The sequence below is a fragment of the Uloborus diversus genome, chromosome 2 (genome assembly GCF_026930045.1).
Source record: "Uloborus diversus isolate 005 chromosome 2, Udiv.v.3.1, whole genome shotgun sequence".
Taxonomy (NCBI): Eukaryota; Metazoa; Arthropoda; class Arachnida; order Araneae; family Uloboridae; genus Uloborus; species Uloborus diversus.
The window spans coordinates 120176655-120204432 of record NC_072732.1 but is presented as its reverse complement, the minus strand read 5'-3'; the positions used below and the strand labels follow the sequence as shown (position 1 = coordinate 120204432).

The window sequence follows — 27778 nt, the reverse complement described above, 5'->3', positions numbered from 1 at the left end:
GTCTTCGGCTCCGAAATCCCATATTAATGATGTTTCGTTGAATTGTTCGCACGCTGACACTTGTTGATGGCCCAGCGTTGAAATCTGCAGCAATTTGCGGAAGGGTTGCTTTTCTGTCACGTTTAATGATGTTTCGCAATCTTCGTTGGTCCCGTTCATTCACGATCATTTTTCGGCCGCAGCAATGTCGAAGACTGGATGTTTTACCGGAATCTTTATATTCACGGTACACTCGTGAAATTGTCGTACGGGAAAATCCAAATTTCTCCTCTACCTCGGAGATGCTATGTCCCATTTCTCGTGCGCCGACTATAACACCACGTTCAAACTCACTTAAATCGTGATAACCTGCCATTGTATCAGCAGTAACCGATCTAACAACTGTGTCAGACTCTTGTTGTCTTATATAGTCGTTGCCGACCGCAGCGCCGTATTCTGATTGGTTCCATATCAATTTATTTGCATACGCATGCCTATACCAGTTTTTTTGGCTCTTCAGTGTATATATATATATATATATATATATATATATATATATATATTATAATAATAATAAAAGTGAAAAATATTGAAAAGACCACACCAAAAGCCCACAGCAAAACTAAAAAGCCAAGTAAGTATAAAATAAGCAAGCCAAATTCCAAATATTAAGCAAATTATATAAAAATAATGATGATGAAAAGGAAAATTGCAAATAGCTATTAAATAGGAAAAGATAAAGTATGAAGATGTTCAACGTGACAGAAAGAATTCTGTCATGTTGAACATCGGAATGGTTTTTTATAAATGAATCTCAAGGTAAGATAATTTTGTTATTGGCAGGTACTGTCCCATGGATGGCTAATTATCGGAACTTGTTTTCCTAATCAGTCGAGGCGAAACCCCCTGCTTTTAGTTTTAGGTTTGAGCTCTTGTTCATTGTTTATAGTTTAGCATGTGGTGCATTTGCCCAATATTACTCTATATTGCATGTACTGGAGCTTAAACGTTCTCTTTTAGTTCATAGCTAAAAAATTTTTGGTCTTTTGACCATATTTAATGAATCCTTCACGGCAGATGAGCTCTGGATTCATACTTTATCTTTTCCTATTTAATAGTTATTTGCAATTTTCCTTTTTATCATCTTTATTTTTATATAATTTGTTTAATATTTGGAATTTGGCTTGCTTATTTTATATATATATATATATATATATATATATATATATAATATATATAATCATTCCGAGTCGTTCCACATCAACTGACCTGATTTTTTGACAATGTCAATTCTACAAATGTGAGGAAATTTTGTAGAGATTCAGAGATGGCTACTAATCTATTTAGATTTTCAGCTTCCTAGATCTAAATCTTGAGGATCTAGGATCTCCCAAAAACGGGCTCCAAAACTGCAAATTAGCTTTCTGAAACCAGTTGCCATGTTTCAGCTAAGGTTGCAGAAAATTTTATCACATTGGAAGGCAGAAATTTTGGGAGCTTGAAGTATTTTTGGCTGGTAATGCGTTCTAATAATTTTGTGAAATTGAACTCATTAGTCTTTGTGTAGCACACATGTAAACTTGTGACAAAGTCTGTGAGGAAATTTTTTCCTGGATTTTACGATGTTATAAAATTTTGAACAAAAGTAATTCGAAATCTCCGTACTTCTTAATTCTACCGTCAAAATACTTGTTTTTAGTGTGTTACAGTTGCAGAGTGAAAATATTGATTTTGTAAAAGATATTGTTTTCCAAATTGGTCATCCAAGTCCTTTACTTGAAAAATAGCCTGTTTTCAATGATCTGTAGCTCCAGTTTGTTCCTTGCATCTTCTTTTTGTTAGTATCATGAGAAAGAACACATTTTTTCCTATTGAAATAGGCTTCTTTTTTCAATGGTGTTATCTTAAATCAGGATGAAAAAATGAGCTGTAAGTACCCACTGTCTGTTGTTCACAAGACAGGAAACAGACTAGTGATGGGCGTAATCGAGTACTCATAATCGAATCACTCGATTATTCAAAATCATTCGAGAACTCGATTATCATGAGTTCTCGATTATCGTATCTCGAGTTCTCGATTATCACTTTTCGAGTTCTCGAGCGATGAACTTCTCGAGTTCTCGATCGATGGACTGCTCGAGTTCTCGATTATCACTTTCCGAGTACTCGAGCGATCAACTGCTCGAGTTCTCGTTTGTCCTTTCCGAGTGATCGAGCGATCAACTGCTCGAGTTCTCGCTTTGAACTTCTCGAGATGTTGAGTTCTCGAGATGTTGAGTTCTCGAGATGTTGAGTTCTCGAGATGTTGAGTTCTCGAGATGTTGAGTTCTCGAGATGTTAAGCTCTCGAGGTATTGAGTTCTCGAGATCTCAATCACTCGAGCAGTGTAATTTTTGGTCGATTTGAGAATCGAATGAACCTCTCAATATAGTTGACTTCTGACAGGGGTGCCCACCTTGGAAGATGGGGATTGTGGCGCAGACTGCGCCATTGACATTTTTAGGGAGAAGGGGTGTTTTAAGGGGTATTTTTCTTATTTTTCGGGGGGCTCTGTGATATTGAGGGGGTGCGCCCTAACGTCAGGGGGCACCCCTGCTTCTGAAGTGATTCAATTGCAGGGGTGGATCCGTCATTTAGGGGGTCAGAGGCCTGGCTTTGAAAAGTTAATGATTTTATTTATGAATGGTCATTGTTTTTGTTGCCTTCCGAAAAGATATGCATTGAGACTCTTTAACCCTTCCCCCAGAAAAATTTGGAGTGACGGGTTGAGCTGAGGTGCCCACAGGGGAGGTGGGTCATAGCGCAGACTGCGCCATTGAAATTCTCAATGGACGTTAATCTTTTTTAGGGAATGTCCTTTTCGAGGGGGGGGGGGTGTTTTGAGGGATATTTTTCGCTTTTTTTTCGGCGGTGGGGTTGGTCTATGCGATACTGAGGGGGGTGCCCTTGTCCTCAGGGCGGGTGGGCACCTCTGCTTCTGAAGAGTTTCAGTTGCAGGGGCGGATCCGTCATTTAGGGGGGGTCAGAGGGCTAGCTTTAAAAAGTTAATGATGCTTCATTCGAATAGTGTTATAATTGAATGTATGCTGTCGAATGCTTGATTATCAAATGATTATTTGGGATGCTTTGGTAGTCTAATGATATATTTGGTGGAAGTGGGCGCGCTAATAAGGTTCCAACTTGAGAGGCATTAAAATTAAAATTATATTTCAGGTAAAAAGGTGGAATACTTAAGTTGAAAACCTAAGGGAAGTCTTTCCCCCTTACGTCCACCTTCGACTATACCATTAGGTAATGATACAAGTGTAACAGGCAACAACAAACGTTTTAGAGCCCAACTATACAGATTACTGCAGACACGTGTTTCGGGGTTTCAAGGAACTCTTTTTTCAATGCAAAATAGTGAGATTGTGGATGTAAGGACATTATTGGATATCTTTAGGGACCATTCATTAATTACGTAAGGGTCCCGAGAGGGAGGGGAGCTTCAAACCCATTCTCACGCAATATTTTCCAAGTTGATGTTTTACATTTGAAATTGTGCAGTCAAGTGGTTTGACGGGACCTATATATTTTATTTGCGTTTGGAAAATAAAAAACTTATTAGGATGAGCTGTTTTTTTATTTGTTTTACGAAGAATGAATCGTGTAAAACATGATAAAAGATTCGCACTATGCATAGCATGTTTTATTTTTAATAATTATCGCATCATACACAAAAAAAAAAAAAAAAAATGTCGAAAAAACATTCAGTCTAGATTCCAATTTTTTAGTAAATATTTCATTACACAAAAAGGATTAATTTAATAATAGTGAATTTAATTTCGATTCCCAGTGATGTTAGATTCGTTATTTTATTGTTTTGAAAAACGGAATGGAATCAATCTTACCAAAGAATAGGGGGAGCGGTTTGAAAAATCTTACCTACTTTTACATGGTGGGAGGGGGGTCAAAAAAATGCCAAAATCATCCTTACGTAACTAATGAATGGCTCCTTGCACGCAAAAGCTTACTATTTTGTTGAAAAAAGGGTACCTTAAGGGGTCTAAGGATCCTTAACCTTCAAAATTTTCGACTTTCTGGAAAAAATATATGTTATGCATATTTTAATTCTGAACAATTTGATACCTTATTTATTACCATACGCCAAAAACTTTTCAAGTTTTTGTAAAAATGCGTAAACTTTCCCCATAGAGATTTATGTTAATAGCAGCTGTTTAAGCCTCTTTTTCTCAGGTGCCGGTTTCTTCGGCTTTCTCGTTTTGCGCGCATAATATCTCAAAAAGTTTCTTATATATTTCCGTAAAACTTTTCCTACTTGTTTGTCTGGTTTATATTTATGACCTGAACCTAAATTTGTTTAATTTTTTTTTAAATTATTTATTTATTTTTTGAAATTTTACAAGTCATAATCAAAAATGTACAAAATTTTGGGCAAAAAAAATATATTTTTTAATATTACCTTTCATTTTTAGTTAAAATTTAGGTTCAGATCATAAATATATACCAGACAAACATGTATAAAAAGTTTTACGAAAATATATAACAAACTTTCTGAGATATCATGCGCGCAAAACGAGAAAACCGAAGAAACCGGTACCTGAGAAAAAGAGGCTTAAACAGCTGCTATTAACATAAATCTCTATGGGGAAAGTTTACGCATTTTTACGATAACTTGAAAAGTTCTTTGCGTATGGTAATAAATAAGGTATCAAATTGTTCAGAATTAAATTATGCATAACATATATTTTTTTTCCAGAAAATTGAAAATTTTGATGGTTAAGGGTCCTTAGACCCCTTAAAAACTCCAAAGCACGTTTCAGCAGTACTCTGTATATTTGGGATACAAAACGAATGTTATTTCATGTTACTTCTCGGCACTAAGGTATTTACTTATTCCTTAATAAAACAAGTGGTTTACTTCTTGTGTAGTTCCTTCCTATGGGTGCAAATAAGAGGGGAGGGGGGGGGGAGTTTTGACGCAAACTGCGGGATTGTACTTTTTAGGGGATTTTGTCTCATTTGGGGGTGTTGCTCTTGGGGAAGAGCTTCATAGGTGGTGCGCCTTCGCTCTTGGGATGGATAGATTTGGAATGATTTTAAAATACAATGAATGCTTTTCGCTTGCTTTATTCGAATGGGGTTATAGTTGAATGTTTGGCGTCGAATTTTCGATAATTGAGAGATTCCTTAATAATCAAACGATATTTTTCGAACGAAAATTGTTTATTATCATATGAGCGGATTTATGGAAGGGTGTGTGTTGTGTGAGTGGCGGATACAACGGGAAAATCATGGGGGTCATGTCCCCCCACCCTAAACTGTCGACAACAGTATCCGTACACATTATGTTCAAACACTTCATGCATAAAATGTCAACGATGACAGTATCTTTTCATCTCATTAATTATTTTTCAAAGTAAATATTTGAACTACTACTTCGTTTCATTGCTCATGAAATTAATTCGCAACGTTTATTCCCAATCAGGTGTCTTATTCCTGACCGATTTGGTGCTTTATTGACTCCCAAACAGATTCAGACATTTTTCGTACCAAAAACGGGAATTTCGTTCATGGGCGTGGGGGTGGGGGCTTTCTTCAACATGAGCCCCCTCTCCCCCCAAAAAATGGTTTTCTGTATCCGGCCCTTTAGTGATCCGGTAGTGAAATCTTGAAACAAAGGGTAGAGAAACGCTTTCCATACTGTTTTGAACTTGACAATTATTAAGATCAAATATGTTCAATTTTTATTAAAAAGTGAGGGATGACGATAATATGGGCGTTTCTTTGGGCGACACTAGCACGTTTAAACTTGAGAATTGTTAAACTTAAAAATATATTGAACCAGTAAGTAACCAGTAGTGTAATTGAAAATTTAAGGTGGTCTTAGGTCTTTTTCGGATTATTGTTTCTTAGGGGGAGGGGGGAGGGAGAAATTTTCATAAGATGTGTGCCATTGCTCACAGGGACGGACGGACACCCCTGTCATTCTCTAAAGTTTCAGAATCAAATAATAGCTTCTCAAGTGCTTTTTTTCGAATGGGGTTACTCAGAGAGCACACTTTGTTGAGATAAAGGTTTTAAAACGATTGTTAACGCTGTGACAGTCATGTTAAAACGTTTAAACGCAATGTGTTTAAAATGCAGTGGTGACCATCCCCCCCCCCCTGGCGATGACATTCATCTCTCAAATGCGATGGAGAACCGAACGAGAGCCCCATAAAATAAGACTAAATGCCCTCTTATAAGTTACCCTCTCCTCTTCAAAACTTCAATGGCATGGTCTGCGCCATGAACCCCCCCCCCCTCTGCCCTCTCAATCGTGGGGGATCCTTGTTTAATATATTGCTTGTTGTCGAATGTTCGGTTATCGAGCGTCTCGGATGATTTGAAAACCGGATACGTAATCTGCTTTTTAGAGAAAGTTGGTAATCAATTTAAACCTTTTTGAGGACCAACGCACGGAAAATCAAGCGCAGCTATGAAACTAAGTTCCGAAATGGACCGTCGCGAGCCAAAGTATTTTCAGCAGTTTTGCCTCAACTTTACATTAAATAAATAAATAAATAAATCTCATAAAATCAGCACATCAATTGACTCCAAATTTTTAAGTGGAGTGAATAATATACTAATCAACATTTATGAAAATATAAGGAATATCACATTGAAAATATAAGGAATATGACTTAAACAGAAGCGAGTAAAACAAGAAAAACATTTCAATTCAACTACGCACGCGAAAATAAATGCTACGCACAAAAGTCATAAATATCTTACGTATGGAATTTGAAAGAAAAAAAAATCTGTACAAAATGTTATTTTTATTTTTAAAAAAATGGGCCAAAGAGTGGAAGCTAATATTAATTCCACACGACAAACTTCCATATTTCTTTTTAATGCACTCAGAAATATTTCAACTTTACTCCCTACACTTTTATACTGTTATTACATATTTCCCAAGTCAGCGAATGAAAAAGAAAAATAACAAAGAGCGAATGAAGAAAGAAAAAAAATAATCATGAACTTCAATGCAATTCAAGCCACACTTATAACTTTCAATGCACCAGGAATCCCAATCTGCTGGAAAACGCAGTCAGAAATATTTTACCCGCCCTCCGCATGTATCAGTCAGATAAATATAATTCCACTAATAACAAGAACATAAAAAAAAGCAAAGCAATAAATAAGAATAAATGAGTCCTTTTGCGCAGAGAGAGCAACGATTCCCCTACTTGTTTACAATATTAACTTTGTGTTTGAGTGCCCGAAACCATTTGAAATAACCATGTGATATCTGAGAATCATTAGTTTAAATACATGACCGTTCGAATAAATCACTCAAAATGAATGTAAAAAAAAAAGAAAAAAAAATGAGGAATCAATCTGTTACAGAAATTGAAATGAAAGGGGGAGGGGGGTGATACCATTTCAATCGCTACGGGGCGTCCCCTGAGGGCTACCAACAGTCAAGGGCACATTGACAGTTTTCTAGCCGCTACCAATAAACCTATAAAAGTTTATACTAGTCCGAGCCGGGTCGCCCAAATACCGAACTCCTAGTTTCTGACAAGCTAACAGGGAATCTCGTCGAACCAGCATCCCCCAAGGATTGGGACCCCTAAATGAAGACTAAAATCTATCAAATTGACCCCCTAAAACAGTCTTGCGTTTCGAACTTTTCCGGAGGGTAGGGGGGCAAGGGTGTATCTGCTCATTTTTTCGGAAAACAACAAAAAAAACTAGACCCACTGAAACGTAAAAACTAGATTTTTTCAAGGAATTGGGGGAGGGGGGCAGGCCGTTATTTCGAACTTTACAAGAGAGGAGGAGGGATTAAAGAGTATCCTACGAGTTGCATATTATGCCGAATAAGAATAAGAATTTCATTTATATGAGTACAATAACTTCTAAAAGCCAGGGGGGTTCGCCCCTTATTATACCCCTAAATGATAGGCTTGATGGCACATTCCTATTTCGAGCGCACCCCTGCCAATACAACTCGGGAATTCAACTGTTCCAAAAGTCAAAGGTATCCACCCCCCCCTTTGCAGGGCGATGGTGCACCCTCTCAAATGTTACGGAGCATCCGTCTAGAAAGAGCTCCCCCCTCCCAAAATGCGATTTAAAAAACCCTCTCAAAAAACCACTTTTATAGAAATTTCGGTTTCGCAGGCAGCGCCATGGACCCCCCACCCCCTCCCGAAAATGAGATTTAAAGAACCCTCTCAAAAACCCAGCCCTAAAAATTTTAATGGCACAGGCTGCGCCATGCCCCCACCCCACCCGAAAATGAGATAAAAAACACTCTGAAAAAACCGGCCAATGGCGCAGGCCGCATCATGCCCCCTCCCCCTTATAGTGGGGCGCCCCTGTAGCAGTCTACTCAATTCTGGAAAAGCTCAGAAAATGAACTACTTGAGTACTCGATTCAAACGTCTCGAGATCTCGATTTGAAACATCTCGAGATCTCGATTAAAAACATCTCGAGATCTCGATTTAAAACATCTCGAGATCTCGATTTAAAAGATCTCGAGAAGTCCATTGCTCGAGTACTCGATTCAAAAGATCTCGAGAAGTCAATCGCTCGAGTACTCGATTCCAAAGATCTCGAGAAGTCAATCGCTCGAGTACTCGATTCCAAAGATCTCGAGAAGTCAATCGCTCGAGTTCTCGAATTCAAAAGATCTCGATTATCAATCACTCGAGTGATCGACTTGAAAAGATCTTGATTATCAATCACTCGATTATCAGAAGTACTCGATTCCCGAGATCTCGATTATCAAAAGATCTCGATTATGCCCATCACTAAAACAGACAGATACAACGAAGTATTTAAGCACTCAAAATTTCAGGCTTCCAATGTGATGAAATCTTCTGCTGCTCAAACTTAGTCAAAACAAGGCAATTCGTTTCACAAAGCTGATCTATAATTATGGAGCACTTTTTTGGGAGATTCTAGATCCTCAGGATTTGGATCTTGGAAGTCGAAAGTTTGCATCAGTTTCAAAGGTATGTCTGCATCTGTATAAAATATCATCCAAATCAGAGATGGTCAGGTGGGGACCACTAGGTCAATCGACATAGAATGAATAACTCGTATGCAAAAATGTTTGTACCTCACCAATCACAAGAGTTCATTAATAGCTGTGCAGAATAAAAACTAAACTGCAAAAATTTTTAAGACCTTTATTTTGATCCAATCCTGATGGCATTATGTTTTTAACAAAATTACAAAGAATTGTTTACAAGACATAAAAAAACATAAAATAACATTGGACTTCATTTCTTTAGAAATATTCAGACCACTGTCTTTTGTTTCTATTTCGTGGGGTTGAAGTAAGGTAGTGAAGCACGGTCACTCAAAAGCTTCACCAATTGACCTTCTCAGAGGCCCTCACACCTATCAATTGCTTGGTTTATCGGTTTTAAATGTCCAGATAAACCTGAGCAAGTGGCACCCTGCGGAACTTTATACAAATATATATATATACATATATATACACACACTAGAGGACCCGACAGACGTTGTTCTGTTCAAACTTTGTAAATTGAAATTTCAATAAACAATCGAGTGTTTGAACTGTTTTGTTGAAAAAAATAAATAAAAAGAAAATGTTTTAGGCTGCTTATTGTCAGAATGCTTATATTTATTACAACTTGATTTATCTAATGCCTACTGAGCAGTTGTTTTATTAACTATTTTTTCTCCCATACTTGATGGTTTGTTCATTCAGACATACTCAAAGGATAAAAAGTGCCCTCAGATATTAAGTGTAAAAAACTAACTACTCATCTAGAACAAACAAGAAATCACGCTGCAACATCTCCGGTATGAAAAAGAATGAAACAATTGAAAGAATATCGTTTAAAAAAATTATAAATGTAAAAACAGTTCTCTGAATAAGCGAAAATCACTCACCCCCCCCCCCCCCCGTCAAATAAACACATTCTTCTACAAAGTCTCTTAAACATGACTAAACACTTTTTAAAAACGAAAAACAATTCTTTACAATTTGAAATATTTCCCCAAATAAACAAAAAATTCAATAAATTACATTAACAGTAGCTTTAAAATATAAACAAATGATCACACAACTCCATTGTTTATAGCCAAAGTCGCCAAGCCACCACGTTACTGTAATCCAGCCGATCAGTGAGCGAACTCCGACCAATTAGCGGTCCAATCTTTTGAACGAAAACTTATAAAATTTCATATATTGCCTAATTTGTTCTTTCCACCAAAGATAAAGTTCTTCCACTGCACTGATCTTTTGTGTACATAACTACCTATTGTAATTTATCTGGACGAAAATAAAATTTGTTTCGTCTTTAAATTCCATCTTCTTTTCCATTAATAATGTACTAATTAGTTAGATAATTCTAAAAGTATTCTTGACATTGGTGCCAAAACCGCGATGGATTTCAGTCGAGAAACAAACTACTAGGAAAACCTGAAGCACCGATCCGGTCACATGGTTCAACTACGACGACAGAACACACGTTTTAGGTGAACCTTCCAGTACTTTACTTTAAAATATATCACGGGACCTAAAATCGTTGCTTTCAAGAGAGAAATGAAGGCCTCACTCTCTCTCTCTACGATAAATATCTCTGCGATTGATAATAGATAAAATATCTATTATCAATTGAAATATATAACAGTAGACAAATTTCATTACCAAAAACAGAGCTGGCTTTTTTATTGGGTTAAATATTTATTTCAGTTCTCGCTCAACAATAGGTTAAAATAAATATTAATCATCTGGGAGATATAGCCATCCAATGTTATAATTAATTAATTAATTAACAAAAACGTTTCCGATTCGATCCATCGCGCTTCGAAACCATGCTTGCCACAAGTTAATTACACACAAACAATTTGATCAAAATTGGTCCAGCCGTTGAAAAACCTTATGGTGACAAACGTCCGCACAGAAGATTTTTATATATTGAGGTATATAAACCCTGATTATTAGTTACAATTTTGACTTGTTAGCAACACCAACTGTAGTAAAAGCTTTACCATTAATAATTTAACTGGAGCAGTGTTTGGCAGATGCTCCAAGTATGCCATGATATTTTTAAGATACCATAATTTATTGTACAAGCCATACAAGAGCTGCACATTAAATTAAAAAAAAAAGTAAATGTTGGCATACTTTTAGTTTTTGTTCTTGCTGACATCATTATAAAATTCAAAAGAAAAAAATAAACCATGAATTTGATCTGGGGGGCCAGATCAACAATGGCTGGACTGATGAGGTTTTCCTTATGTATCCAACGCTGGATCTACCATTTTTCCAACCCAGAGCAAATCTTGAAACTGCCGCCGTACCCATTTTCCTTCAAGCTTTCATATGAGTTTCAGCAACAAAAAAAAAAAAAAGAAATAGTTTGTCGCCCACTAGAAGCTGCCACCCGGAGCAAGGACCGCGGCTTGCTACTCTCTAAATCCAGAACTGATTTAATCAATGCTTAAAACGTACTTTTTAAAAACTACTTGCATCAAATATCATTTTAAATTTTTAAATATATATTTTAAACTGATTTTTCATTATATAATTTTTAAAATTTATTTTCCTTTGTCAAACATTTACATACCAAGGGATAACCGCTGATCTTCTTATTAAATGTTCTGTTTGCTTTACAGATTTATCTCCAAAAAAATATGTTATGTAACGTCAATAAGTTGCTCAAACCATTTTTGCAATTTATACTGCTTATGATGACTTGGTACACTGCATTATCTAGAATTGCAGATTACAAACATCATTGGAGTGATGTTCTAGCTGGATTTTTACAAGGAAGTTTAGTAGCAATTATTACTGTGAGTTTTCCTTTTTGTGTTTCATTTTAAAATGTGAAAAATGCCTGCAGATTTTTCTATTTAAAAATATAAAGCACTATACTAATGTTTTACACACATGTGGCATGTATTTACAGTTATGATTATTTATATGCATGGCGGAATTTTTTTTTCAAATACTTTTTAACAATTTTTAAATTTGATAATATTCTTTGAACAAGAAACCAAGATAAATGCAATTTTTAATTCTATTAATTAATCATTTATTAGTAGTTATTTAACTGTTTTTCTTTTTTAGTTAAATAAAGAGTTAAAAATCTACAATTATTTTTTTGAATGGTTTTACAGCACGGTTGGCAATAATACAGCAATGTACAGTAAAAACCCTAGTTTTTACTGTCCTGTCCAAAAGCCTTGTGTCCAAAATTGTCTGAAAGTCCAAAACTATATTTTTGGAAAAGTTGTATTCTGTGAGAAAGCATCAAAATCAGAACAAAATGTATATTCAAGTAATGTTTTATATTGAACATTTATTCAATGAGAACCATCAACTTATTTATGCAGCTGATTTTAATCAACACTGGTTATCCTAAACTAAGGAAGAATCACCTACATAGGGTAAATGCTCTGAAAAATAGGCCAAACCGTATAAAACTTGAATATGTGGCTGAGTAAGAATTGCTCAATAAAAATTTCTACATAGTTCCTAAGAGGTTCACATTTCTATGACTCCTCCCCCCCCTCCCTCCAACCAAAGCATGTCAACAACCCCTAGGAAGAAAGGTGGAATTTTCAACTTTGAACAACATTTTAAGTGGGATTTATTTGTTTATTTATTTATTGCTTTAACATTTTAGATAAATATTTATTCAAATAATATTGGAGAAAACACAGGAGATTTATTTACAGCCATGTACAGGAAGCATAGTTACAACTGCTAAATTAACCATAGCAATTAGGCAAATATGGATTAACACTTTATACTAGGGTGGGCCAATTTTGACTTTTTTTTGAAATCGAAAACGCCTGTGGTGGGAAAAGTTGTGTATTGGTATCAAATGCTGGCATAAAAAAATTTTTGGAAATCAAAATATATTTAGATCTTCCGCCAGCCCCCTTAAAGTTTGGCCAAATATGTAAAAATTGACATTTTTAAAATTTTTTAAAAAAAATCTTATGTGTAATATTTTTTAATCGCCTGTGGTGAGAAAAGTTGTGTATTGACATCTAATGTTTATTAAAAAATTTTTTAGTAATTTAAATATATTTACACCTTCTGCCAGGTCCCTAAAGTTTCGCTAAATATGTAAAAATTGACTTTTTTTTAAACTTTTTTTTCTTTATTTCTTATGTATTTTTTAAAATCACCTGTGGTGTAAATAGTAAATAGTAAGACCCTTTGTTTGTGAACAAAATAATTATCATATCATATTACATATACCACCCCTGCTTGGAATCCGAAATTGCGCGTTTTGCCTTTTTTCTTCGCTCCTTCTGCTTAGTTTTAACTGTCAAAGAGACAGATTGTGTGATTCCTCCGAATGTTCATTTTTCTTCTTCTCTGTGATATAATGAAACTATTTAAATCACCCACCCCCAGTCTGACAAATCGGCCTGTTCTTAGCACTTAGCCAAGCATATATGAACCAAATAGAAATCGTAACAAAAAACTCAGAGCAGAAGAATTGGTACAGCGAATGAAGTGTTATCAAGCATATTAGACTATTTAAAAATAATCCAAGTATCTAATGTGGATTTAATTGCAATAGGATCAGATGGAGCAGCAGTCAATACTGGTGTGAAAGGTGGTGTAATAAGTGTTTGAGCTGCATTTAAAGAGGCCGTTGCAGTGGCTCATGTCAATTGCACGCCAATGAGATATCTGTTACGGCATCTTGGTGGAAGCACTACAGGTCCTTTTACATATAATGGTTCTATAGGGAAGCTTCTTGGCACACGTGAGCAGCTTCCAATTGTCAACTTTAAAAAAATCTCTTTTGATTTGCCAACAGTTGATACACACGGACTTAGCACTGACCAAAAATACTTGTATCAATTATGTTAAGCAATATGTTCACTAAATGGTTCAACATCACTGTCCACCAAATTACTAGGAAAGCTATCTCATGCTAGGTGGCTTACAACAGCAAACAGAGTACTTCGTTTGTATGTTGGTACAAAAGAGTCATCGCTGGAAATAGGGACTATTATAGAATACATTATAAAAGTGTATGCAAAAGTTTGTTTTTTGATTAAAACTAAGCCTTCATGCACAGCCGGTGCACAGCATCTTTGGGAATTTATCCACTACTCAAGATATCTAGCAATGATCTGAAATCAGTAGTTGACCCTGTTATATAACGAAATGTTTTTTTTTGGTCATCCAGAAAACCTGCTGATAACCATGATCAACGGCACGCGATCCTCAGTAAGGAAATTAGGCTACAGAACAATCCTGAAGGCCCAAACTCTTACTAATGAAACTGTCGTGATTTTGTCATTCCACCTCTAAATTTTCAAGTAAAAGACTATACAGAATTGATAAATTGGCAAAATTGTGTCCTTATAGACCCTCGACTCACCTAACATATACCCAATGCGGAACTTGAAAAAGTAGCTGAAACGGGTGACGTTATTGAAAGTGAGTTGTGGAATTTAAAATGTCATACACAAGCGGTATAGAAAGAGCAGTTAGGTTGGTCACAGAAGCATCGTTATCTGTTTGTGGAGCAACACGCCATGATGGCTTTATACATATAACATTGGCTTAACGAAAATTAATGCCAAAATTTGAGAACAAAGCAATGTATAAGGTGTAAAATTTCTTTAGTACAAAAAACTCCGAGGTGAATTCTTAGTCATTTTTCCCTAATACTTCGGGAAAATGAGCGAAGAGCTGCTGTAAAACTGCGACGACAGACTTCTGGTACTTTAATCTTTTATACCTATGTTTTAATCCAAAAGAATTCTATAGTGTTATTATAGAAAAATAAAGTATAAAAAATGCTTAAATTTTTTAAAAAAAAGTGTTGGATCAAATTTTTGCTTTAAAACGTCAAGATTTTAAAAATTATGAAAATATTCCAAATTTCACCGGTTGAGCGGAGCTTGAATATTATTATTATTATTACTTATGAGTGAAGAATCTTACTAGGCAATCATTTTCACTACGGGTGATTAAAAAAATCAAACATGAGAAATTTAAAAAATAACAAATAAATGTCAATTTTTCCATATTTGGTGAAATTTCAAGGGACTGGTGAGGGATCTAAATATATTTTGATTACCAAAAAAAATTTATATGAGCATTAGATGTCAATACACAACTTTTCCCACCACAGGCGATTAAAAATATTACGCATAAGATTTTAAAAAAAAATTAAAAATGTCAATTTTTACATATTTGGCCAAACTTTAAGGGGCTGGCGGGGGATCTAAATATATTTTGATTTCCAAAAAAAATTTTATTCGAGCATTTGATGCCAATACACAACTTTTCCAACCACAGGTGTTTTCGATTTAAAAAAAAAGTCAAAATCGACCCACCCTACTGTATACTCAACGGTCAACCGCATATTTACATCAAAATATGCAAAAAAACACAGCCAAGGCTGAAACGCACTTTCCAAAGCAAGAACTAAAACGAGACTGACTCCCGCCCGTTGGCCGTGGCTATTTATAAATCTCGAATGAGAAGTTTCTGCAAAATTCGAAATGCTTCTCGATTTTCTTTTTTTATTCATTCACGAATCTTATCAATGAAAAATAGGGGACTGTGTACTTCAGTCGAATGTTAGGGGCTTGTATGTACATTACAAGAAACTATTTACAGGTTACGTTACTACAATAATTTTAGATGAAAGATAATGGAATAAACGCCCAATTTAAGCAGATTCCAACAAATTAATCACAAAAATAACTATTTACAGAATTTGTAACAATATACATGCATTTTATGTAGCGCAAAATTTTTTTATGAGCAAAATGCTGACAACAAAAATAAGTTTTAGGGTATCAAGTTACCGACCTAATTAACAATAAACATTCTTTGAATGTCTATTACGTAGGCTGTATCCTCATTCTAATCAATCATTTACTAAATAGCATGCTATATTTATATTCTCAATTGCCCTCAACATTGATACTATTTCAAAAGTTTGAAAACGGCGATCTTGACAAAATATGCAGTTTGGTGCAGTTTTTGCATCAAATGGGTTTAAAAATCTATTTTGTTTGGTGTAATTTGCAGCATGGGATAATCTCAAGTTCCAAAGGTGTTTAAACAATTAATAAAGCAAGAGAATAACGCTATTCTTGATCTTTTCTTCCCGTTTCTTTGTGGCTAAATTTTTAGATTCTTCTATTAATTGAGAGTAAAAACATGGCAGTTGAAAATTATAATCAGCTATTCCGTTTAAACTTGCTACCTTCTTAAAATAAATTTGAAACGCAGAAAAATTTGTAAGGAACATAGGTGGCACAAGTGCAATGATAAACTGGACATTTTAGAAATTTTTAGCATTCTCTAGCATTTGGTGATCATTACAAACATTTAAAAATGTATTAACGACATAGGGCTTCAGTTGGGGACAAAATAACGACTTGTGTTCTCAAAAACACGTAAATCTTTAAATTTCAAGAAAAGTCGCGTATTATACTTGTGATATGAAAATACTACTTGCTTTCTTGTCTAAAATGCTTCGCAATATAAGTCTACAAACCAAGATAAGCTTTGTTTCAGACTACAAAATCAACTTAAAATGACAAACTGGGGGTATTCCAATCATCTCTTGAACTTGGGTTAAAGTTCCCTTTGTGCAGCTTTCTAATGGCTTTAACATGCTGCAAAAACCGAACAAATATGACTCTTTTCAATGAGATATTTATGATTTTCATTAAAGTTGGAATAAAAATCATTGAATACTTTTTTTCTAAACGAAAGGTACCCTATGTACACCTCGCCACCCCAGACAACGCGTATACAAAATTTCAGGGTGATCGGTTGGGTACCGTATTTTCCGGGAGATAAGCCGCACCGGCGTATAGGCCGCACCCACCGAAATTCGAGAGAAGAAAAAAAAATTCATCGTATACGCCGCATCGTTATATAAGCCGCACTTAAGTTTTTCTAAAAAATTGACATGCGAGCATTAAAAAAATAAGTCATATGATTGAAACAATGACATCGTTCAAAAACAACGACAGAGTAATATAAAAACACATATTGACTTACCTTTCTTGTTTTTATTCATTTTTTGCGCTATACTTAAGATATATCTGGTTAGGACTAAAAAGAAAAATGGTTATTTATTTACAAATTATTCAAGGTATATATTTATATTATATAATTCTATTCGAAACCATCGAACTCCGAATCTCCATCATCGTAGCGAAATAAGTCCAGATACAAATTTAAATTTTCATTGTCGGTTACACTTTCTACATCCGATGTATCGGAAATGTCCGAGTCTATTGCATCAGAGCTAAAAATCTCTGCTTCCTTGAAAGCAGCGGTTATTGTTGTTATTTTAACCGAGTTCCACGAAAAAGAAACCCATTCAGCAACTTCTTCATAGGTCGCTCGTCTCATTCGGCCTGATTCCGTGAAGGAGTGCAATCCGTTGCGCATCCACTCTTCCCACTTGGCGCGCATCTGGCTTTTAAACGATTTATTAATCGTGACGTCTAGCGGCTGAAGAACTTCAGTCAAACCTCCAGGTATGACAGCTAAACCAGTTGCCATCCTGCTGCACTTGGACTTGACAGAATGCAACAGGTGTGACTTCATAGAGTCTAATATTAGCAGACTCTGTGGCTGGAAAAAGGCACCATTCCGTCGCCGAAAGACCTCCTCCAGCCACTCTAACATTACGCTCTCGCACATCCAGCCCTTGGGATTCGCTTTGATAATGACATCCTTTGGGAAATTTCCCTTGGGAACAGTCTTTCGTTTGAAAATCAGTAATGGCTTTAATTTGTCTCCATTTGCAGCACAAGACAATACGCATGTAAATGAACTTTTTTCATGTCCTGTAGTGACGATTGGTATGGTCTTGTCCCCTGCTTTGTTAACAGTTCTTGTAGGCGGAATATCAAAGGTTAGCGGCACCTCATCCATATTAAAAACTTGCCCGCTGTGCAATTTCTTTTGAGCAATGTACGTCTTGACGTATTCTAAGAACGATGTTTTTTTCGCCAGCCAATCGTCAGGCAGTTTCTAGCCTACAGTTGTTCTTGAACGAACAGAAAACAGGTTTTTCGGCGCATAAACCTGTAGTACCAGGTTGGACCCCCTTTGAAGTTACTAATGTTCAACTGTTTTGCTATGAGTTGGGCTTGAATGCGAATTTTAACTGTAGAAACCGACAGTCCTTTTTCTCTTTGCTCTTGGATCCATTTCTCCAAATTATCTTCTAAATTCGGCCAAGCAACATTTCCACCTCGCTTAGCTCTTTTCGTTTTGGGAATAACTTCCAACGAAGCTTTATCATTACACCATCTTCTGATGCAACGTTCATCTACTTCGAATTCGCGAGCTGCAGCCCTATTCCCAACAACTTCAGCACGTTGTATAGCAGAAAGCTTCAAAGCAGCAGTATAGCTTTTTCTGCGAGGCATTTCAAACGGTTTATATAATTAACAGCGAAATTATCAGCTGCAAGTCCACTAGAGTAAAACACGTGGAAATGGACAGAGCGAATCTTGATCATGCGATTGCCATTCGTGAGTGTAATTTAGCGGTTGCCAATCTTAAAAGCAATTCCAAAACACTGTAAAAGTAAGAGAATTATCGAATTAAGGTCCTTCCGCTTCAATAGTATTCTAAAGTGTTATCAGGAAAGAAAATTCCGGTCATTTTTGTAAATACTTTCATGGAGCGACCGGTAGCTAACCGGTTAAAATAATGACGTCGTCTCCAATGCTTTCACATTAGCTGACTTCATTCTTGTCACGTGATTAACCGATTGGTCACTACCGATCGTGCTCATCGAACATAAGCAATCAGCATGAAAAATGCTTGAAAAAATACTGCAACATTGTATAAGCCGCTATGGCAGATAAGCCGCAGGAGATAAAATTTGGCTCTTAAACACGTATAAGCCGCGGCTTATCTCCCGGAAAATACGGTAGTTATGGCGTTAAAAGGTAACAAATAAACAAAGTCACTTTCACATTTGTGATATTTGTGAGGATTCTTTTATACAGCTAATTTTATGAAAAAAAGAATGAAATTAATGTTGAAACTATTTTTTTTTTGTTATCAATATGTGATGTTTATAACTAAAGTGACAGGACCCTAAAGTCTTAATTTATATTTTTTAGACTTAAAAGCTAAAAGCCCTGTGTTAAACTTTGCATATAATATTACAGTTTAAACTGCTTGACTTGATAACATGCATGAGTCATTCTTTTAACTATATGTGTTTACTAGTAAATTTTATCTTACAGGCATATTTCGTTTCTGACTTTTTCATTGAAAACAAGGAAAAGTCTGAGGTCATTACTCTGCAAAACATGTCTACAGATGCACAAGCTAATTACAATACCATGGAGACGACAACTGATATTGAAGATCAATGTAAATAATATACATAATAGAAAAATTCAATCAAATCAGTGTAAATTTTATAAAAAAATTGTAAATGATTTATGATTGTAGTAATCAGCTATTAGTCTTCCACATGCTGTTGCCTTAGAAAATGTAATGCAAAACTTGCTATATCATATGAAGCTTATGATATTTTATCAGTGTGCCCGAACATATAGTTTTTCAAATTCTTATTCTCAGCTTTATATTATTTAGCCTATAAAAGACAGCCTTTCAATGGTTGAATGTTATTGAGTCATTTTTGTCATAATTATATTTAATATAAATTTTAGCAAATTATAAACAAATGCAAATTAACCTCCTTTCACAGGATGAAGGATGGGCAGTGTTGTTCTTATTCTTTCCCTCCCCCCCCCCCTTCCTCATAACTTCAGTTTCATAATAAAAATAAATAAATAAATAAAAATGAATGAAACACTATTGTTCTGACACACTCGTATGTAATGGTGCCTTTTTAAGAATTATGTGAGCATAATTTCCTGTTTTAATGTATTAAATGTTTAATATTATATGCTAGAAGTGGTGCTGGTGTTTAATGCACATTAGTGTTAAGCCTAAGAATAGAGGACTTGTTTACTTCTTGTTTATTTAAAACATTTACGTTTTATGGCATCATGTAAATAGTTTTGAAATTTAAGAAACTGGAATTTTGATAGTTAATGAAACATAATCATATTATTAAATCAAAATAAAAGACTACAATTTAAGAGAAATATGTCAGAAAAACTGTAGTTTGAGGGCTTTTTGCTTCAACGTAGCAAACAGGGTGCTTGAACATAAAAACATGCATTTAAAAAAAATTGTGATTAAACAACTATTTGTACACATAGCTTTTAATGATAATTTTTTTAAGGGATAGATTCAAACTAGTTAATTTAATCAGGGTGTCTATTTCAGATCAGCCTTCAACATCCCTGAATTTTCCATACCAATAACATCAAACAGTTGACGTGTTGTATGTAAAAAAGCAATAAAAAAAATTAGTGCTAAGAAAAGAGGAAAATATGACTACATACTAGCATAAACACATGCATTAAAAAAAGAGGTTATCAAAAACAATCCTCTACATCTGTTGACTGGTGGGAGGATTTGTATGATATATCGTTTTCTTCATAATATAAAATAATAAACTATTAAAATGCAATTGTGATATTATTTATCTGAATGGGAGATATTACAAATATACTTTACTTAAAAAATTGTCCTCTCCTTAGGAATCTGAAATTTCCTTGACTTTTCGGTCCCAAGTAGACTGTTTAATACCAAGTGTTCTTTAATAATTAAATATCAATTATACCCAGAATTGCAATAAAATTTTAATGAAGAGACCACAGCGGAATTGAACGAAATTGCAGTAGCTTTATTACTATTTTATAATATATCTTAGCTGAATTTTGGGTGAAAACGTTTCTAACTATTCGCCCCAAGATAAAAAATATTTCCAGTGTTTGGTTACAATTCAAGAAAGCACATTTAACTGGATTGTGTCTGATAATGCTACTTCTTTATTCCGTAAGATATACTTTCTCAAGAATCTGCAATGCACATTGCTGCATTGTCCTGTTTCTGCTACCGACGTTTTTTCTGTAGGAAAAAAAATGCACGACACTTAACCCGAGAGAGATCGCGCACCTAACAAAGACAAAAGAGATCACGTATGGTGACCGAGTCACCCCAATCAGTTTTATTTAAAATTTTCTAGAAATCATTTTATATCTTTTCATAATCTGTAAGTTTAAGTTTGCATGCCATTATTCAGAGCACAAAGCAATATAAATGCAAAATAGAGCAGAAATTTTGAAGTAGTAACAGTCATGTGGGGAGAGTGAGACATCCCATTAACACTTGAATTCTGAAAAATAATTGCTTCACGCGCAGGAAGAATAGTAAAAGTAAAAATAACACTTCACCTACCAAGGGGAGTGTTAGATCGGAGGATACTGAAAGGGTGATTGATTAGATAAATATTTACCCTGCGTCAAGTGTTTGGATAAGAATGGGGTGACTGTGTGCCCCTCACGATTCATCTCGGGTTAAAGATATCCGTAATGTCTTACGTTAAGTATTAAAAATATCAATATTGTAAACGTTGACACAAATGAAAATCGATCACAAAAGCCAAATTTTTTGGAAGTTTTAAAAACTATTTAAAGCTATCCTTACATAAACTGCTCACTGATGACTAAAATACTCTACAATTATTTCGCAAATAAGGTAGAATTCTGCATACTTTTCAAAAATTTGAAGCCTTGGCTATAGGAAACTTCTCTGGAGCGACCACTCTCCGTTCTTACAAAGTGGTCGTCAATGGAGGTTGGTCGCTCTTAGAGGTCTTTGTCAAACATGTAAAAACAATAATAGCACCTATGGAAACCATTTAAATTCTGCTTACAGTGTATTAAGAGTATAATAATAATAATATATTTAAATAAAGTGACTAAAATTTGTTTTCAAATTTTTAATACAAAATTTTTCTTTTTACACTACATTTCCAAACCTATTTGCCTTAAATTATGAAAAAATATTTATTTGCTTCAGATTCTTTGTTTTTTCTGAAACAACTGCTGTTTTTAGATTAACTTTAGTAGGAATGCCCCCGTTGAATTTTAAGGAAAAGGCTTGTGGAAAACCAGTCCTTGTCAACCGCCCAGTGACAAATGCACATATGACCTGGTGGAAGATATACAAAAGTGTTTTACCATGCCACAGTGCAAAAAACTATGCCCTCCCTTTTTTCAACATGTTTGAGATTCTAAACAAAAGTAACATTGGGCATCAAAGAGATCCATTTGAACTCTCAGAAGATTTTATACCCTTCTTACCACTTTCCTAAGCATTGATGTGTGTCTACATTGGTTTTCTTTCAGTTTCCCTCACCAAAAATTCCTTAATCAGTTGGCGATGAATTTTGTGATTTGCCGGTCGTTGTGAGAAATCTCGATAGTCTTTCCTAATAGATTTTTAACATCGAGTAGATAGGCGATAGGGCCAAAATCAGTGTCTTAGAAAATTAGTCGTTAAAGGAGGTGGTTGCTCATAGAAGTTTCACTGCATCTGTAATTTGGAAGAAACAAGAAGGTACTATTTTGTGAACTCCCCCCCCCCCCATCTCATGTCAATGAATAATAGTTGTGGGTTTTTTCAGAGCTTTTCCGTTAACAAATTTAGCTAATATTAAGGTATCAAAAAGAACAGGATGTTAAGACTTACGTAATGAAACATTATATACATGTTCAAGGAGTTTTTTATTAATAGAAAATATGACTTTTCAATTTACTACCTTGCACAATATTGTAATGCTCAGGGCCGGATTTGGAAGTGTGGAGGCCCCGGGGCAACGAAGGAGTGGAGGCCCCTAATCAGAGCTCGAAAAGATCATCATATTTTCGAAAATATCCGATACTTTGATATATATATATGTATATCCGATATTCTTGATTTTTTTTTTGATCCATGAAAGTTGGGATATTTTTGTAAAAATTTTATTGTGGGGGCCCCATTATTGTTGAGGCCCAGGGGCAGTAGCCCCGCCTGCCCTCCCCTAAATTCGGCCCTGGTAATGCTTAACAGATTCAACATGTTGACAAAATAATTTTTTGAAAATTCATGACCAAAAACTAGAGTCTTATTTCAATTAACGTTTACTTTTATCTAAATTTATTGTTTGGAAATGAATCGCGTTAGCATGCTGCATGTATGTTATTTTGCACATTCTTAATTTCATATTATAAATAACATTTGTGTCTTTTAACAGCATCTGAAACCCCACTTGTCCTTAAGGAAAATATGATGTATAAGGAGCAATCTTTCAGCAAGGTATAATGGATAGAATGTGCCTTTAGATTAAGCCAAAAAATAACTCATATTATTCATATGTCTATCAGACGTTACTTGTGATGTTTTGTGCCAAGTCCCCTATTCTTTCCCTTTTCACTGTTATCCTTGAACCTTTTGTATTTGTCAAAAATATATTATTACTGATTTATATTTTAATGGTGTTAATTATCAGCGAGTGAAATATTGTTGCTGTAAAATGGAACCGTCCTTTACATATATATTAATGCAACTTGCATAATCTAAATTCAATGTTTCCAGAAATTGAATTTTTCAAAATTGGTGAATGGAATGTTTAATATTTGCTATATCAAGTTGATTATTAAAGAAATTAATATTGTTGCACCATACGACTGGATAATCTGTATTAATTACTTTGAAAAGTTTTAAAGTTCTGTATTTTTTTTTAAGGAGGCAAACTATTTTAATATTTATAGAACTGTAAACTAAGTTTTTACCCTGCACCAATTTGTTGAAAAGTTAGCATTTATCTAGAGGTGGTTTGGAACTACAGTTGCTTTTTGCTAAATCAATTACTATCCAGCTTTAAAAAATAATCACAAGTTAATTGTTCTTAAAGAAAATTTAACCAAATCAAATTAAAAAAAAATTCTTTATTAGCAGCAGGTAGAATGTATTAGCTTGTAATGAAATAACTTTCCTAACTGATACCTCTCTGCCTGTACCCATCAATTCCATGTTTCATTTTTTTGATTTATTTGTAAAAAATAATTATTCACCAAATAGGCTTTGTATATGAAAAAAAAGCAGTCAAACTGTACTAAGAAATGACTAAAATACGAAAATATGTATACCCCTTTTTATTGCTTTATTTATACTAGTATTCATGTTGTATATTTACTCAAATAGATTTTGCTTTGTGCAAATTTTACCGAAGACAATTGGGAAAAATATGCATCTTTGTTTTTGCTTTATGTCCATTTTTTACATAAAAAATCATTAAGGTCAGAAATATATATTCACCAAAAGAAAAACCACCTCTACACTTATGTTTGCATGCAAAAAAGTTTATACGGGTTTAAACGTAAAACTAGCTCTTTCTCATGAAATAGTTCAATCTATCGTTCTTAATCAAGTGCCAGCAAAAATGCTGTACATGTTATTAGTTAATGTTTTTTTTTTTTTTGTAATTGGATTAAGTTTGTTTTTTGTGGAATGAAACTTTGCTTCAATAGCAGAACTATCTTTTCCCTTAAATTTAACTCTTTATAAATAATCTCATTGGTAAGTTGACATTATTTGCAAGTTGATGTTAGCCCTTTGAATAAAAACATCCCAATGTGAACTTGAAATAATAGAGAAAAATTCAATCTTGTTCATTTAATTTAAAAAAATATTTCAAAGTAATTTTTATGACATGGTTTTGTGCAAATTGTCTAGGGGGGAAATGTATTTTTTAAAGCATGGTCATATAGCTACTAAGACCAAACCAGGGTCAAATAGCTCCACTCCCTTGCAATGAACTGCTTGGAATTCGCGCCTTACCCTACTGTGAACTATGTTTAGGAAGTTTTTGAATTGCAGATTTGAAATGGATAGAATTCTTTTGCATATTACAGGCATAAAGCAGTGTTCAGACCAGAGCATGATTTGATGAAAACAAAAAATATCTCGAGCTTGTCTAACCAATTCGCCACAGTTAGGTTGAACCGCACTCAAAAGCAGACATTGCCTAAATAGTGGTAGAAAACTTAATTTATAAAGTAGCTTAGGAACTCGTGTTACCCTCTTTTGAACTTATCAATGTCATTAAAGCTATTAGAGAACCTATTAAATCAATTACCTCAGTTTATAAAGTTCCCTGAAAAAATTTAACATTAACCTTCATTCATAAAACAAAGCCTAACTTTGACATATACACTGGTTCTTTTTTAAATAGTAACACATATTAACAAAATTAAATGAAAATGCATGCAAGTTGGTTGTACTAAGTAAATTAAGTTAAAAAAAGTATTCTTTATAAATACACATTTCAGTTAAATTTCATTATAAATTCAAACTTATGTGTTTCATACACTAATTATAAGACATCTTTATTAAGCTGGAGCTATGCTCCTTCATTTAAGAGTAAATTGAGGCAGCAGGAAATTCAAATCATTCCATAATGCATTTATTTTCTGATGTAGCTATTTTCAGTTTCAAAATATTGTCATGTGTTGAACCCAACGATTTCATTATTCAAAAATTATCATAATGTCTTGTCTTTCCATTCAAAATATAGTTTTTTTTTTGTTATATTTACACATGTATTAATTTAATAATTTAAAAATCCCAATTTCATGGGTATCCTTTAGATTAGTCTAGTGTTTAGAATGAAACATATTATGCATTATTTAATTTAACATGTATACTACTTATTGATATTTTTTATTAAACTTATTTATAGTTTAGAAATGTTTCTTTATATATTTGCAGCTCTGAAAATACCTGAAATATTTACTCTGTTAAAAAATTTAACACTTGTTGATGAATAAAATTTTTCAAAAACATTTTTAAGAATTTATTATGAAGAAATTAACAAGTATATGAGTTATCAATGTATGCAGACTATTTTTAAATAGCAAACATGTGGAGTAAATGATTCAATCTGACACACAACTGCTTTGTGGCTGAGCATATCCAGGAATGTAAAAAAAAAAACTTTGCACATAACATAAAACATTACAAGTAACAAATTAAAAATTTTACAAACCCCCAACTGAGTCGCAAATGTAGAATTAAGAGGAAAAATTGAAAATCCTTATACTATTAAAATCACTTGCCAGTTTGTTTGTTAGCAAATAAAATACTTGTAACAGATAAAATTTTAAATCATTGCAGTTTCCTTGTCATCCAAAATTAATTCGGTTACCAATCGTGTCATTAAAGGCTTAGCCGTATTTAAAATCTGCTTTAAAATGCGCATGAATTCAAATTCTACATAACATGGAAGTTCCAAACATATTCTATCAGACACAGAAAAAAACGCTTTATTTTGGTACAAATTTAAAAAAATATATATATATGTTTTCACTGCAAAAAACCTTCCAGGTTTTTAAGTAATATCTTCGTTAACTAATGTCATCCGAAGACGCAACCTAGCCAAGAACACCATCGATCAACTCTCCTTTCAAACGAAATTTTTTAAAAATCAAAATTGCTCCCTCCGTTTAGGCGTTAGAGTGCCACAATTAGATATACACACATCAAACTTCCCCCTTCCTTTGTGTGTCGGTGGGGGGATCAAAAACCAGTTAGTGCATTAATTTGCTATTTTGAAACCAAATTCAAATGTATATTTAAATAAGTAAAACACACATTGCAATTGCTTAGTCTTTATTTTTCACAATATTCATGTTTCACAATATTCATGTTTTCCAAACAACTGCAAAATCTGAAAAGAAAAAATAAGTTAATCATGATCAGAAACAGCAAGTTATAAAGCAAATTTTTAAGTTACCAGACTTGCACACCTTAAAAAATGGAAAATCAAGATTTTACTTCAGGACAAATTGCAATGTCTTAAGTTAATTCAGATTTTAGAAAATTAAATTGGTTTACAGAATAAATTAAAAACATTTAGGAAATCGATAAAATGCAGAAATCAGAAAATTTCCAAGGGCAAAATGTTGCAAAAACTACAAAATTTAAGAATTCTTTCAATACTTGTAGCTTATCCAAAAACTTGGGCACTAATATAGCTGGTAAGTTAATCATTAAGTACCGTATATACTCGCGTATAAATGGAGAAATTTAAATTTTAAAAAAAGGTTAAAAGTTAGGGCGTCGACTTACACGCAGGGCAGAATTTCTGTGAATTTTCCCTGAACAATCCTTAAACCACTCGAAAATGTGAAAATTTTTAGATTTTAGTTCAACCTTTTTAAGCAGATGCTATAGTAGTAAATACACACATTCTGCAATTATTTTGCATGATCTGATGTCGGAATAAAGACCAAATAATTACAGTAAATGCCAGACTACACGAAAAGAGCGCGGGAATCGTCATATTCAGGAATTTTCCTGATAATCGCGAATGAATAGGGTCAGGTAGGGTGAAATGGGTATAAAAACAGGTATTTTTGAAATGATTTTTAAACTATCCAAATCTGATATCTAACAATTAAAAACTAAGTACCTGGACGACTGAGCCTAGCTCGGCTTTAAAAGAATTATTTTTTGTCAAATTGTATTTTTTTAAGGTTCAATACTTTTCCAAATATACTTGAAAAGCTTCACGTTAACGAAATATTATGCACTCGATCTTCTTATAACACTAAAGTACCAAACAAAGAAGATTCTGAATGTAATTAAATCAACATTTTGCTTTAAACTATCTGTTACGTTTGTTTCCACTATACAATTTTGTTGTCAGTAATTAAAATATTTTGACCTTAGTTTTGCTATGGTGAAATCGATTTTTAACCGAATACTTCCTTTCATACTATGATGTGTTTCACGATTTTATCCCAATTGAGATTTTCTTTTTGAATAAGTACTTTTAGTTTTTACGCCAGAAAATGCTACATAAAGCATGATATCCATCAAAA

At 34.0% G+C, this 27778-nt stretch overlaps 1 protein-coding gene across 1 annotated transcript in view; it reads left to right on the top strand.

The window, feature by feature from the left end:
* Positions 1-25687, top strand: part of LOC129216013 (putative phosphatidate phosphatase) — a 65769-nt gene extending 40082 nt beyond the window's left edge. The window contains exons 5-7 of the mRNA XM_054850149.1: positions 11630-11806; positions 19235-19364; positions 23149-25687. Of these exons, the coding sequence (XP_054706124.1) occupies positions 11630-11806; positions 19235-19364; positions 23149-23216 (375 nt within the window). The 3' untranslated portion in view covers positions 23217-25687. The remainder of the gene's footprint in view (positions 1-11629; positions 11807-19234; positions 19365-23148) is intronic.
* Positions 25688-27778: the final 2091 nt, after the last annotated feature.